At 45.5% G+C, this 16,370-nt stretch overlaps 2 protein-coding genes across 5 annotated transcripts in view; both read left to right on the top strand.

Annotated features, from left to right (window-relative positions):
* Positions 1–16,370, top strand: part of LOC147630145 (outer envelope pore protein 37, chloroplastic-like) — a 39,302-nt gene that overhangs the window by 18,685 nt on the left and 4,247 nt on the right. The gene's annotated exons all lie outside the window — the stretch shown is intronic.
* On the top strand, positions 5,459–6,714 carry LOC147630146 (uncharacterized). Its single transcript, XM_086811776.1, has one exon. The coding sequence runs from the start codon at positions 5,526–5,528 to the stop codon at positions 6,459–6,461; it is 936 nt and encodes a 311-aa protein (XP_086667902.1). The 5' UTR covers positions 5,459–5,525; the 3' UTR covers positions 6,462–6,714.

Below are 16,370 nucleotides of genomic sequence, written 5' to 3'. Positions count from 1 at the left end.
TCCTTTGGATTATCTGAATTTTTGGTAATGCCTTTTGGTCTCACCAATGCTCCTGCTACGTTTAATCGTATGATGGATAGGATATTCCGATCCCATCGCAAATTCACAGGAGTATTCTTTGATGATATCCTGGTTTTCTCCAAGAATGAGCAGGAACACAGAACTCATTTGGTCATAGTGTCCGAAGAGTTGCGGAAGCATAAACTCTTTATTAATGCCAAGAAAAGTGAGTTCTTCCTTTCAGAGATTCATTATTTGGGACATATTGTGTCCAAGGATGGAGTTACAATGGATCCTGCAAAGATAGAGACCATTCGGAATTGGCCCGAATTGCAAAACGTACATCAAGTACGTAGTTTTCTGGGATTATGTTCGTATTATAGGCGTTTCATTAGGCATTTCGCCATGATTGCCACTCCTCTACATGATCTCACAAAGAAGAAAACTGCTTTCAAATGGACTTCAAAGGAACAGGATGCTTTCTTGCAGCTCAAGCATGCTATCATATGTGGACCCGTTTTGATTGTTCTTGACTTGCACAAGTCATTCGTGGTTGAATGTGATGCTTGTGGTGATTGTATAGGAGCTGTCCTAAATCAAGAAGGGCATGCAGTTGCATACAAGAGCCATCGTTTGCATGATGCTGAGCTTCATATGGATATCTATGAGAAAGAGCTCTTGGCTGTAATTCATGCCTTAAAGATATGGAAACATTATCTTCTTGGGGCTGAATTTGTAGTCAAGACAGATCATCAAAGCTTGAGATATTTTCTATCTCAAACAAAGCTTTCAGAGAAGCAAATGAGAATGGCAAATTTTCTTTCCATGTTTCATTTTCAGATTGTGCATACTCCAGGAAAGAAAAATGTGGTGGCCGATGCATTATCCAGGAGGCCTTATGTTGCTGCAGTCTTAGTGGCCTCTCATGGGGACTTATCTGCTATGAGAGATTTGTACCATTTGGACATATATGGACTGATTTGTTGTCCCCCACGACCAGAAAAAAACAGGGAAAATATGGAATATGAGGAAAAATGGAGAATACTCCTAACTGGGCGGGCACACCCACAACAGAGGCCCTCACTCCGTATTGAGTAATATGGTACAGATAGGAGATGACTACTAACACGATCGACCAACATAGACATGTGCGTAGGCAAGGCAGGCAACACTATGGGCAAGGTCATGGGCAGTGGAGCCACATGTAAAAACGCTATTGCCAGTTGTGAGAAATTAAAACAGACCGACCTTAGTTAAGGTGGTTGACCAGCATTGGTGGTATCTATATATATGTATATTGGAAAATCATCATAATCTTCTGCATTTATTGAACACTAGTCTCTCTACAGTGCGTTTCTCTTAGAGCGTAGGCTAGCCAAGGAGATCTTCAAAGTGTGCGGCTGTGAGTTGATGTCTTCACTCTCAGTTATCTTTTGTACTTGAAGTGCAATTGTAACGCTTCTTTTTTGTACATAACTAGACCCTCTGCCACGTTGGCGGCAGTTGTCACCAACTTGGACATTTCCTAGTATGAAAGGGGTTTGGTGGACTCCATGGTGTCTAAATATTTGGAAAGTACAAGCTTTGGGAATGGGGGATTATCCTCGAATACAAAGGATCACGCTCCTAAAATCTAGGAGGGTTACTATTTTGGACAACCCCAAATGGAAATTTTGCTCGTGTCATTACGGCAGTAAGCTAGGCAAACGGTGGGGCTTGCTTAAGCACGTTTGATAGAATGTCTACGAGGTGAGATATTTTTAGAGATGAAGTTTATGGAATGAACCATCTCTTAAATTGGGACATGAAGCAAGACAATGGATCAAAGCGAGACAAGTGTCCTCACACTTGTCACCTCAGCTCCACACTTATCATTATAGCTTTTACTTGCCATTCTAGCTCATGAGAGCCCCATATCTATAAATTGGAGCCCTCTCTCTTCATTCAAGAGGCTCTCTCTTAGTGTAGGCTCTCTTCTATCGTTTTGGCTGCTTGCCTTCTTGTCTACATCACTCTATGGAGAGTCTACACTACTTTACTCCCCTCTACAAAAGCCATTGTACCTGCTGTATCGGTTGTACCAGCCCTTGTATTTGTTGTACCGGTTGCACTAATACGCTTAATGCTCCGATCCCTGCGAATGAATGATAGTAGGCTTTGGCAAACCTTCGACCATCGTGAAGGTGTCTTGGCTCCAATTAGGAATGGGTGCATACTTGCGGAACCACTGAATCCTTAGAATCATGTTGCACCCGAGGAGGGGCGAGACAGTGAACTCCCTCTGAAACTGGGCCTTCTAGACAATGAAGGCAAACTGTTGAGCTTTTTGGGCGATGTGTATGCAGGCCGGGAGTGACCCCGTCTACGTCCAAATGACTAGGCACCAGGGCACATTTCATCTCGGTCGCCAATTGCATCTTGTGAATTTCCCATGTTGAAAGAACAACAAATTGGTGCCCCTTCGCTGTGCCATAAGCTATGATAAGACCTTTGTGAAGCTCCTCAACTCTAGCCCTCTTGCTTATCATCGAATATCACTGTGGGTACCGCATTCAAAGTGGGCAAGAGTTGAACAACATTGGTGGTTGAGGGCGGGGGTAGAGGGGGTGGTACAGCTGCGGTGGTAGCCACTGTAGAGGCTGGTTGTTTGTCTTTTTCCGCTTGCCATTTGGAACAATCCTTCTTTGCATGTTCCGTGTGGTGGTAGAAAAAACAACGGTTCTGTTTGAAGTACTGCTCCTTCTCATTTGACTGTAAGAATCCTCCAGTGAGACTCTCCTCGATCTTCAGGGGTCTTCTTGGGTCCATCTTGTCGCTCCTTCCCAGGAGAAGAGCTATTTTGGCTCTTCTTCTTCTAGTCCTTGTTGTTGGGTGCCCCCTTGCCTAAATGTTGGTTAGACTCCTGGTTTTGCTGGGTGGTTTGCCTCTACTGCTGTTGAGGTTTGGGGGTGATTGGAGCGGTGTTGGGCTTACCTTCATCTAGCATCATCTCATGGTTCTGCGCAAGAGTCAAAGTCTTGCCATAACTTTGGGGTTTGAAGTTTCAAATGGGGAATCGAATGTTTGGATCCAATCCCCGAATGAATTGCTTCAGCTTCTCCTCCTTGGACTTTCCCAACTGTTGAGTTGATGCGATCACTTTGTTGGAGTAGGTGAGCATAGGGGAACCGTTCTGGGTGAGTTTGTAGAACTCCTCTTCAAGATTCATCATGGGCTGCGTAGAAACCTGGTCTTCAGATCGGACATGAAGGTGTCCCAATCATAGTTTGGTAAGCCAGTGTAGGAATCTGTGTGCAAACGGGACCAATGTTGCCACCAAGTGACTACATCACCTATGAGCTATGGAGCTGCTAGATAGACTTTATCTTGGGTATCTGTGATCTTGGAGAGTGTGACATACACTTTGCACTATAGTGCATGGTGACAAGATGGCTCATCATTGTACATGACTAGGACCCTTTAGGATATGATTTTGTTGTATGCCGTGGTCCCATTGTGAGCCACAATCTGGGACATGTCAAGCACGAGCTACTAGGTCTTTCCTCAGCCATAGAGTGTGAGTCAGTCAAGTCCCTTAACCCACTTGAAGAGAATCATTCATGCATATAGAATTCAGTAGAAGCCTTAGAGTTTGCATTAGAAGCATTTATTGCATTGTATGTGAACCATTGCATAAGCATTTAACCCATTGCATAAGTCTTAAGGCTTAAGCCACCCTTAGTCACCAATCGGCATCCCTACCAAATACATAGCGATTCATTCTTTTAGGCATCGAGCATCATAGTCGATCAAGCATTTAGCAAGTAGATCTTCAAGCAATCATCCCAAGGCAGAAAACACGTCGTCATATTTCTGCTTCTCTCTTGCAGAAACGCATCATACTTAGCCTGCATTCACAGCCTTCATCGCTCGCTTATTCAACCTGCATACACAGCCATCATCGCTTGCATATTCAGCCATAGAATGGTCCTCCAATTTCGCCCCTTCTCTCAGCTTCAGATTGCAGTCCTCCTACAACCCCTTGGAAGAGTGCATTGGCATCAAGATTGGTCATCATTGGTGCTTCTACAACAGTGTGCAGTTAGCCCTACTCTTGGTCTTTTGAAGGTCTTGTGTTTGGCTCATCTACAGTCTCAAAGTTAGTCCTGTAGTCATTCCCTTCAAAGAAGTAAAGTAAATACTCCTGGCAAGAGGAGGGGGCCCTTCAATGGGTGATTTGGGACTCAATAAGGTGTACAAGTCTCTCTCTCTCCCTCTCTCTCTCTCTCTCTCTCTCAAAGTTTGAAGTGATGAAGTGCATTGCTAAAGACTCACGAAACTCAAGATACAGAAGGCGGTGTGAGACTGTGTGATAGGATCCTTTCATCTACACAATTCCGTTGCATGTTACAGAGAGGGAAAAATAGGCTACAATCTGGTGGATGAATTGGGTTACAACCGAATGGTCGCACTTGCTGTTGTACTTGGTGAAGTTCAGTGAGGTACAGATGATTGTTGTAGAGGCTATGGCGGGGGTTGTGGAGGATTGAGAGTCTGGAGTGTCTGTTGGAACTAGTCCCTCGAGTCTTCTTGGGCATGTCGCTCGTGGTTTGCCTTCGCTTTGAGTTCTGCTTGCAGTCGCTCCTCATTGGCCTTGTGTTTGGCTTTTTTTGCCAGCTGTTCGGCCAGTCTTGCTTCACGGTCACACTCTTCTTTTGCAGTCATCCATCCACACCACTCCCCCACTGAGGAACTTTGTTCTTTAGGTGTCTCTTATTGGACCAAGGTTGCCTGTAATTCTGCTAGTTATTTTTCCATTTGGACTCTTTCGAGTTCCATATGGAGTTGACTTATTTGCTCCCTTAACTTCTGGTTGTCTTTGTCTTCTTTTGGCGAATATCTGTAATTCCTCCAAATTGGTTGAATCAGGGTTGTTTCTCGTACGTGTACGAATCAATACGTACGTACGATTCGTACGGTACGATACCGTACAATATCGTACGGTACGATATGCCAGTTCTGCCTGTTTTTAGCCGTTGCGCCGCCGCCGACTGCGCAGTTTTGTAGCCGTTTCTGTCCGTTGTTGTAGCCGTTTTGTAGCCGTTTGCTGGCCGTTTTGGGCATGCTTTGTGGCCCATGTGCCCATTGGCCATGGCCCATGCTACATGGCCTTATAAAATGCCCACCCCCTAAGCCTCTCTCAAAGCTCTAGCCTCTCAATGCTCATTACTCTAGTGAGTTGTAACCATCAAGCCCCCCCCTCTCTTGAGTCTTGCTCAAGTGACCATCAAGCCCCCCCCCCCCCCCCCCCCCCCTCTCTCTCTCTCTCTCAACTCTCAACTTTCAAGCCACTCTCTCCCCCATAGGCCCTCTCTCAAGCCTCTCTCTCTCTCTCAAGCCTTTAGGCTCTCTCTCTCTCAAGAGTCAAGACTCAAGCCTCACTCTCTCATTTTCTCAAGCCTCTCTCTCTCTCTCTCTCTCTCTCTCTCTCTCTCTCTCAAGCCTATCCATCTCTTGAATCTTCTAACTTCTCTCTCTCTATTACAATGACAAGGGAGAAGAATGAAGCCTTCAATGTGCATGCTATCCATGTAGAGAAAGCCGATGGAAAGTCCAAGTCATATAGGTGGACTTGTAAGTATTGTGGCAAACAATACACAAGTGGAGTTACTAGGCTTCTCCAACATGTTGGAAAGGTGGGGGGGCAAGTTGCGCCATGCAAGGAAGTCCCCCTTGCTATATCCGATGAGATCTTCAACAAGATCAAGGGTGGATTGGGTGCTCACTATGATAGTGGTAGAAGCTCAAGGGCGGATGATGAGGTCATTTCCCCGCCTTGTGATACATCCTCCCCCGCCGCCTCCATCGGTGCCACCTCCATCGGTGCCACCTCCATCGGTGCCGCCTCCGCCTCCGCCTCCTCAAAGAGACAAAGGCTTGAGTCTCCCATGAGGCAAGCCACTCTAGCCCAAGCCACCGGGGGGTTCTCTTCTTCTCTATCACATCTCCGAGAACGGCAACGGCTAGCGGATATAGAGATTGCACGCACCATTATTGAGTGCAATCTCTCATTCCATGTGCTCAAGGTAGATCAATGGAAGTCAATGGTGAAAGCCATTGCAAATGTGGGCCCATGTGAAGGATGGACCGGCGTCTCCTATCATGACATGCGCACGAAGAGGCTTGTGGACGAGAGGGAAAGAATCGATAGATCTCTCAATCCGGTGCGGGCGGCATGGTCCAAGTATGGGTGTAGCATCCTCTCCGACGGATGGAGTGACCGGAAGAAGAGAGGCATCATCAATATACTCGTCTCTTGCCCTCTTGGCACATACTTTGTGCGGGGCGTGGATTCCGGAAAGGCGGGGAGGAAAACATCGGGTGCATTCATATATCGCCATATCAAGCAAGCCATCATGGAGGTAAGTTTCAACTTTCAAATTGCACTAAAGTCTTTAAAGTTTAGGCTTTGGTATATGTGATATGATCATATGTGGCTATATCATGAGTCATGACTCAAGTCTCATACGGCATACGCTCATTGCATCCATTCATGTGCATTGTGACATGTAGGTTGGATCGAAGAACGTGGTGCAAGTCATCACCGACAACGCTTCAAATTGCCGTCGGATGGGGAAGTTGCTCGAGAAGGACTATCCCTCCATAGTATGGACGCCTTGTGCCTCCCATTGCATTGACTTGCTCATGGAGGATATGGGCAAGTTAGTGTGGATGAAGGAAGTTATGACCGAAGCTATCTCTATTGTTACCTCTTCACCACAAAGGTGAAGGTGCTTGCCATGTTCCGCGAACATAGCAAGTTGGAATTGAAGAAGCCTTCATCTACACGCTTCGCCTACATGTGGCTCCTCTTGGAGCGCCTCCACGATGTGAAATCCTCCCTTCGCCAAACAGTGGTCTCCACAATGTGGAATGAGTGGGATGAGCGAGAATCGGCGGAGGCCAAAGCCATGCAACGGCTTTGCCTAAAGGAGGAGTTTTGGCAGTCGGTCCGCACTATTGTCATTGCGGTCACGCCCTTCTATAGGGTATTGCGGATGACCGACATGGAGGGAGCCACCATGGGCCTTCTTGTTCACTTCATGGGAGAGGCCATAGCAGAGTTACGCGTTTCTCCTTCCATCGACGAGGAGAAGCGCGATGGTATGTTGGCCATTGTGGAGAAGAGATGGAAGTGGATGCGAAGACCTATCCATGGTCTTGCCGCTTTATTGCATCCGGCTTACAAATCACCCGCCCTCTTCACCAACGTGGAGCTACTTGAAGCCCGAGATGCTTACTTGCCCAAAGCATTGCCGGAGGATCGCCATGGGAAGTTCCTTGAGGAGCTCATAAGCTACAATGACCAAAGGGGAGGAGCCGCGTTTGCATCTACTACCTGTTGGAAGAGGGAATCCCTTGTGAAGCCCCTCTTTTGGTGGGAGACATTTGGGTATGCGCTCTCAAGCCTCCAAAAGGTGGCTTTGAGAATCCTAGCTCAGGATTGCTCTTCAGGTGCATGTGAGAGGAACTGGAGTTCCTACTCACTTGTACACACGAAGTTACGTAATCGCTTGAGCACGCAACAGTTAGAGCGGCTAGTGTATTGCCGCGCTAACTTGCGCATGCTGCGCGCAATGCAAAAGATGGAATCAGCGAGACAGGTATAAGTTACAACTTATAAGTTATAAGTTATAAGCATTCAAATTTCAAACTTCAATGTTTATTGAAATTTGGAACCAAATTCTAATACATTGCTTGTCACTTGATCATTGTACAATGTAGGTGAATGTGGATGCATTCAAGCTCACAGGGGGCACTCTTCAGAGTGTAAACAAAGTGCAGGATGAGGAGGAGGAGAGGATCTATGCAGAGATCTATCGAGAGCTCGAGTCATTTGATCGACGACCTACTCGCACTCGTCGTGGGCGTGGAGGTAGTGGCAGAGGAGTGCAAGTAGGAAGCCGTGGATGCACGGTTCGTGGTGCTCCCAGGGACATAGTGCATGCCTATGTGCGGCGTGGATCGGGTAGCTCCACACTCGCTCTTGCAGATGAGGATGCTCCCTTTGGCTTCTCACATGAGCTTAGAGAGCCCGAGTTCGATGATGAGGGCAACCTTCTTAGCGATGGCGACTTCGGCGAGGCCACTGATGTGTCCTCTTCTCATGAGGATGATTTCAGCGAGAGCTCTAATAGTGATGCCTTTGTCTAGTCTCTCCTTGGGCCTTGGCTCTAGCCTCTCTTTTTGTACTCGCGCCTAGCGCGCATGATCGCATCGCACCTCTATACTTATGTACTTTTGTTTGTCACTTCAAACTTGTTTAGTTGTTTTTAATGATATTTTGGTTTGAAACAACTTCTTTAGACTCTACCCTTCCAAATTGAAAATGTCTATGTTTGTAGGTGTTCTTTAATTTAAAAAACCGTATTTTATCGTACCGTATCCCAAAATTTCATATCGTACCGAATATTCCCGTACGGTATCGTACCATACGGTATCGTATTTTCGTACCGTGACAACTATGGGTTGAATGAGGCCACTTCAGGATTGCCTCTACTTTGGCGCGATCCATCTTCGAATGGTTCTTCTTCTTTAGTAATGTCTTCAGGGTTTGATGCCATGGTGGATGGGTGAGTGGTTTTTCCCGATCTTAGCTTTACCATCCACAAGATGCTCTCACCCTAGATTGCCGGGTTGAATCACGTCCCAAGCTCTGATACCCAATGTAGCATATGCCAAGCTAGGACCGTGTGAAACAACGAGGCCTTTTTAAAACCTGAGTTTAGTAAGTCTTTAGCAAACCTTTAAACAGCATATCTGAATTTGAAAGATGTAGTCGAGACGACACCAGATGGGATTCCCAATTACCCATTGAAGGTCCCCCCTTGCAAGCAAGAGTATTTGCTTTATTTCTTCTAGAGAACTGAATACAAGCTAAATTGTGTCCACAATACTGAGCGGACAAACTATTTGACTGTCTGCCAAATGCAAGGACAAAGGTGACCAAACACTGACCAGAACTGTGCATAAGCTGTAGGCGAATTGTGAAGCTATCTTCGAAGAGGATACATTGGCCTGAGACGAAGGGTTGGTGTCCTGAGAACTCTTGAAGAGGCTGAGCTTCTTTTGCCTAGGGCTGAAAGCACAAGAATGCTGAAAGTATGCAAAGGCTGAGGGCTTAAGCACACATGCTTGACTCTTTGCTGGAGAAGTGATTTGTTTTTTGATGATTTATGGATTGAAGCTGAGGCGCCTTTTTATATGTCCATAGGGCTGCTGGTTGGTTGGTATAAGGGCTGTCGGCCTGTATTTAATCTACCACGACTGAGATTTATAGTATTTACTACTTGTTTATGTATGGGCTTTACTGTTGGCTAGCCGATTGCAGTCTGGGCCTTGGCTGACTGCTGCCCAAGCCCTCAAGGCCTGCTGACTGGGCATTGAGGGTGGCTAGGGATATTAAATACCCATTGCAAGGCTGCCCCTTACTTGGGACTATCATGCCTATGATGCATACTACTCCTAAGGCTGACATCTTCGTGCACCTACATGAGGACTACTTGCTGAATTCTCCAAAGTGGGTTAAGAGGACTGACCTGACATACCTCCAAGGCTGGGAGACTTACCTATGTAGCTCGTGCCTGACCATTCCCGGACTGGGGCTCACAAAGGGGTCACAACATACGACAAAATATCCTTAAAAGGTACTACTTTTGTACATGATTCTTGCTCCGTTGATGAGCTAGTGTGTCATTGTGTACCATAGTGCATGGGTGTACGTGACAAGGGCTTCTAAAATTATGTATCTTTTTGTACTATATGAATATACTGAAAATACAGCTATCTCTCTGTTGTCAGCCTGTTGGGAATTCCTCATGGGCCTATATAAAGGCTCAGCCAAGAACCTTTTTGATTATTTGACACCTTGACAGTGTTGGGTCCCTGTAGCATAGGTAGAATAGGTTTTCCACCTCTTTTGGGGCCTGTCTAGGGCTGTGAATTATGTACCTTTTTGTACTATATGAATATACTGAAAATACAGCTCTCTCTCTGCTGTCGGCTAGTTGGGAATTCCTCATGGGCCTATATAAAGGCTGTTGATTATCTGACACCTTGACAGTGTTGGGTCAGCGTAGCATAGGTAGGATAGGTTTTCCACCTCTTTTGGGGCATGTCTAGGGCTGCCAGAATTATGTACCTTTTTGTACTATATGAATATACTGTAAATACAACTCTCTCTCTCTCTCCCTCTCTCTCTCTCTCTCTCTCTTCTTTGCGTTTTGAGTAAGTGTTCCAATAAAAGATGTTTAGGGCTGAAAGAAGACATAGAGCTTCCGCGCATGTGACACGGCAACAGAAGCTCTTGTGTTTTCACCTCTATGCGATAAAGAGCAAAAACAGCATGTGCCTTTGCATTTTCAGCCCCACATGATAAAGAACAGCAACACATGACTTCACCTGGGCTCTCTATGGCTGTGCGCACAGTCAACTCTGCTATGGCAGCAAAAACGCAACTCCAACAAGGCGCCAACAGCAGCAAACCAAGAAAGAACTTACGGGAATCATAGTAGGACTGCACATCATACACTTACAGCTCCATGTGCGTTTACAACAGCGTGAGATGAATGGGAGTCGATTCTTTGCGTTAAAGAGCAGCAACACACACCAAGATAGCTCAAAGCCATAGCTTTGATACCATGTTAGAAAACACACAGTCAATGGGAGAGAAGAGGAGAGAGAAAAACACTTGATTACATGAACACATTCTTGCACACGAGAGAAAAGAAAGAAAGAAAGATTTTATTAATGTCTTCTAAAGGCCAAAAAACGGCCTATGAGACAAAACATGTGTACATCATCATCATGTCTCAATGGACATCAAATGGATACAAAAGAAAAAAAAGTACAAGGTACTCTATAATGTGGAGATAAATCTCATACAGGGCTCTAGCTAACTACTATGGGGTGGCAGGGAGGGGGGGGGGTGTAAATACATCCAATAAAGCATCTAGCTCCAACTGTGCCAATGAGAGAGAGAGAGAGAGAGAGAGAGAGAGAGCACAAGGGAACTTGCTTCAACTTGATTGCACCTATGAATAATGTTACATGAGGGTCCTTTATATAGGCACTGGAGTCTGGAGCTAGCCTCAAAATGTGTGCACTAAAGTGTATTCACACTAACGGTCTAACCTTACACTTAATTAAGAGTGTTCACATGCCCATAAATATAACACTTACGTATACACTCCGATGTTTCCTGAAGGAGGCTCACAAGTGGAGATGCACCATAAACCCTACATCCAACATAGAAGAGGACCGTCGGCAACATAAGAAAGAAGCACGTGGCCAATGAGGTGATAGCTCAAGTGGTGAAGGTGTTTGCCTAGGACCAAGAGGTCTTGGGTTCAAAACCCCCCTTGGTGCTTCCTTGGTGGCATTGCCTACGAGTGGATAAATAAGCGCCTACATGCGGTCGCCTATGGACAATGAAAAATTAGTAACTATGGGGGGATCTTGGGCCAAAGGCTACTTGAAAAAAAAGGAAAAAAGAAAAGAAAAGAAAGAAGCACGTCAAGTAAAGCTTCCCAAAGAGGCACGTTAAGCCCAACTTCTGGATGAGAAAAGTTGGGCATTGATAAGGGAAACATGAGGAGAGTTCATGGAAGCATTAGCAAAGGCCAGGGAGGAATCACCTAGGGTTGTGAAGCGGCCCATGACTTAGAGTGTTGACCCAAGAAAGGGAGAGCTTCCAAGGTAGGACTTCTTGGGAGACGTGATCATAGAAGGTGTTTTCAAGGAGGTGCCATTACCCGAGATGCACATGCCAGAGCGAGAACCAAAGCCAAAGCCATAGCCAAAAGCCAAACTAGAGCCAAAACTGTAGATTGAGCGGGTGGATCTCTTCAAATCCCGTTTGGAGGAGGATGAGGTCAGCCCGATAGTTTCCAAGAAGCTCCAAATCCTATTTGGAGGAGGATGAGATTAGCTCGATATTTTTCGAGGAGCTTCTAGAAAATCTGTGAGGAGGAGGATGAGACTACATGTGAGTCAGATGATCCAGATACCGAGCTAGAGAACTTGAAGACCAAGTGAAACCGGTATCTGGTAGAAACCAATGTGCGGTAGACTAGCAGTCACCCAAACACAGTTGTCCAGCACATAAGACAGATGAAAAGGAGCTAGAGTGCTCCTACAGAAAAGAAGAACGACACTTGTTGGCCCCAAAGTTAGCGTCCCTTTCATTATTTCTTTATTCACATTCAATGGAAGAGTTTAACTGAATAGGTCATGGCCACTCATGGCTTATACATATGCATGTCCAATCTGCCAATCCTCTAGACCTTGTGCCCCCAAACACCACACTGTTATTCACCTCTAATCAACCAAGATAGTACATCCATGAGGCCTTGAATACGCATCTAACTGGCCCATGCACATAGCCATACATCAACCCGTAAACTCTTCCCAAGAAACATGCCAAAATTTACTCTTGTTTCTGCCCTCTTAGGTTGCAAATCCCTCCTCTCACAAGGGACCAAGAGAGACACTCCCAGACAACCCACGAGCTCGAAGAAAGAGGAGTTTGACCCGTGTGCGTGTGACACCGCCCACAAGCCTGTAAAAAGAGAGAGAGAAAATAATAGTTGGCTGCCACTGCATTGTAGCAGTCCACTGCCTTCCTTTTACTCCTCCTGCTTTCCACTATATTCCACGAGATAGAGAGAGAGAAGCGTGGAAAGGGCTTGCAGTCCAGCCCACCTATTGGAAATAGCATGCCCAGCACTCTGCACCTTCTGTCCGGCCAGTCCGCCTCTCGCAATCCAGTCTGTCTCCTGCAACTTTTACTTTTGTTGAGTTTTTTGGAGTGCCAACTTAACTCTCCTATAAGCTTCATCCATGTTCGCCACATACTAGTCAGCATGAAAGATCTTATCCTTGTGTGCAAAATGGGTGGTACCTTCTTCCCTCCTTCCACAATCTCAAAAGCCGCCTTGCCTGTCGAGGTATGGATGGTGTTGTTATAAGCGAACTCCACCAAAGGAAGATACTTTTTCCATTGTTGCTTGTGCTGTGACACATAGCACTTGAGAAGATCTAACACTGTGGAATTAGCCTCTTCCGACTGCCCATCTGTCTGTGGATGAAACGATGATGAAAACTTGAGAGTTGTATCGATGTTGTCAAACAACCTTCTCCAAACTAAACTCGTCATCCGTGGATCACGGTCATTAATGATAGACGAAGGCATGCCATGATACTTGAAGATGTTCGCCATGAACAACTTCACCATGTGATCAACTTTGATCTTCTTACGTACGGGAATGAAATGAGCCTGCTTACTGAACCTGCATATGATAGTTCAAACGCCATCATTCCACGTTTGTGTCATCGGAAGATCAAATATAAAATCCATGGCAATGCTCTCCCATGGTCTATCTGGAATAGGTAAAGGCTGAAGTAACCTTGGTGTCTTCTGACGGTTAAACTTCACCTTCTGACATACGATGCATTGCCTAACAAAAGCATCAACATCCCTTCTCAAGGTCGGCCAATAAAAGAAAGCCTCAACCGTCTTCATGCATCAATAAAAAGCCATCCCTGAGAGTATACCGCTGACCTTCAGACATCTGATCATATACCCTGCCAAAATCCTCATCTTGCGCATACTGCACTTTCATCTCATCAAGCTCATGATGATGAGCAAGTGAAACTGCTGAGACTTGTGGCTTGTGTGACAAAGCATCTGCCACAATATTCTTTTTGGCTTCCACATGTACAATCTAAAAGTGGAACATAGACAAAAAGTTGGCCCATCTCACATGCTTCTCAAAAAGTTTAGTTTGCGTGAGGAAATAATGCAAGGTTTGATGATCTGTTTGCACAGTGAAATTAGTCCCAAGCAAATAATGTTTCCATGTAGAAAGAGCACGAATTACAGCCAACATCTCTTTCTCATAGACGTGTAAATGCTTCTCCGCATTCTATAATATACGACTCTCATAGGCTATCACATGTCCTCCTTGCACGAGAACTACCCCAATGCTGTTCCCACATGCATCACACTGGACAATAAAAGCCTTTCGGAGATCCGGTAGTACCAATACGGGATCCGAAGTAAGCTTTTCTTTAAGCTTCTTAAAGGTTGTAATTTTTTTGATCAGCCCATCGAAACGGAGTTTCCTCCTTTGTTAAAGCATGAACGGGCGAAGCAATCTCAGCAAAATACCGTATGTACTGCCTGTAATAGGAACACAATCCCCAAAAGCTGCATACATCACGCACAATCGTCAAATCTGGCCAATTGAGAATTGCTTTTACTTTCAAAGGATCCATACGGACTCCATTTTTAGACACGATGTGTCCCAAGATGTATATTTCTTCTAAGAGGAACTCACTCTTCTTGCCATTTATGACCAACCTATGCTTCCGGAGTTCTTCAAACACTGTGGCCAAATGCTCCCTATGCTCCTCCTCTAAGCGTGAATACACAATCATGTCATCGAAGAATGTGCTCACAAATGCTCTATGAGATCGGAAAATCCTGTCCATCATCCTGTTAAATGTGGCGGGAGCATTTGTCAAGCCAAAGGGCATGACCAGGAACTCATATAGCCCAAAGGGCATGACCAGGAACTCATATAGCCCAAAGGTGGTTCGAAATGCTGTCTTATGCACATTCTCGGGTCTAATGCGTATTTGATGATGCCCGCTTTTCTCAAGTCTATCCGACTAAAGACTGTGGAGCCCTGTAAGCGGTCCAATATGTCATCGATCCTTGGAATAGGGAATCGATTCTTGAGCCCTATAATCTATACACGTGCGCCAAGAACCATCTTTCTTTTGCACTAAGAGCACAGGCGAGCAAAAGGGTGATGAGCTAGGTTGAATCAACCCCCTTTTTCAACAACTCCTATACCTGGCTCATAATTTTCTCTTGTTGGGTTGCACTAACACGGTACGATGGTCTATTTGGTGGGATACTCCTCGGAATAAGATCAATAGCATGAGCTTTTGGCCTTTCCAGATGAAGTTCTTCTAGCAATGATTGGGAAAAGCAATCTTGGTACTCACGTAGGAAATCAGTCTTGTCTTTATCTGACATAGACAAATTAGATTGAGATTCATCATCTTTTGCATCCTTTACAAAAACCAAGTACGCGGAAAGATGCTTTTTCATTACTGATGAAATGGTTGAAGCCGATACAATAGGAACAGATTCCCCTTTAAGCTTTGCATCCAAAATGTGCTCTTTCCCTCTATGAGTCAAAGTAATCTTCCTGTTGTACGTATCCACCACCGCATGTACTCTATGGCACCATGGCATATCCAACAAAACATCACACCCATCAAGTGGCATGATATAAAATTTCTTACTGTCCACATAACCCTGCACATGAAGCCTTAGCTTCCCAATAATAGAGGTAATGGGTTCTGCATACCTAGGACAAGCCATATTAGCCTCATACAAAGGCCCCAACCTCTTAGCACGGATCCCCAATCTGCCAGCCAAATCTGGTGAGATAAAGTTGGCTCTAGCACCTGTGTCAAAGAAAATCAAAGCATTCTGATCTCTAACTTTGCCCCATGCTGTACAGAACTCAGTCTCCTCACCACGTGGCTGTTCCCCAACAAGATCAAGAACTAACCCTACAGAAGGCTTTGCTTTCTTAGACTTGGGCTCCCCTTTAGTGTCAGAGTCCTTGTTGGACTTACGCTTGGGACAGTTGTGCGCCTTCTATCTTGCCAGTCTGCCTCCTGCAATCCAGTCGATCTCCTGCAACCGTACCTGCTCATAGAAGCTGCAGTCCGACCGAGAGCCCAAGGTGAGAACCAGGCAGTCGCTTGTGTGCCCCTCCTGCCCCGTCCTTCACAAGAGTGTGAGAGAGCGAATTCAGCATGTAGTCCTGTGCGCCTAGTCAAGCAGTCTTTTCCAACAAAAAAGCCAACCCCCACGTATGCTGCAGCCGCCTATTTTTTTCCAAGAGAGTTTTTCCAAAAATAACGTAAGCCTTGCAAAAAGGCCACCACTCTTGATTTATTTGTTTTAAAGGTTTTTAACCCTTGTTCCCCTCTTGTGATTTTAATAAAACCTTAGTTCCCTTCACACATGGGGTTGTTTTAATAAAACCCTTGTCCCTAGGATCACCTTGACCCTAAGTTTGAACATTCAACATATGTCTTGCACACCGACCACCATGCGCACACTTATGCTGCACAAATTCACATGGTCATGACACCAAGTCAGAGAGCTTGGGGATGGAGCTGAAGGATATTAAGTGGGGTCTTCAATTGGACTAGAACATAATTGGAGCAAAGGTGTATGGTGTATCCCAGTGCTCCAAGGTTAGCAAGAGGAGATGTCATGTGCATCCGTTAATCCCGAGGCT

The sequence above is a fragment of the Cibotium barometz genome, chromosome 17 (assembly GCF_041138505.1).
Source record: "Cibotium barometz isolate CiBa-2024 chromosome 17, ASM4113850v1, whole genome shotgun sequence".
In the NCBI taxonomy this organism is placed as follows: Eukaryota; Viridiplantae; Streptophyta; class Polypodiopsida; order Cyatheales; family Cibotiaceae; genus Cibotium; species Cibotium barometz.
Note: the sequence above shows the minus strand (reverse complement) of the source record. Positions and strands in the feature narration are given on the sequence as shown.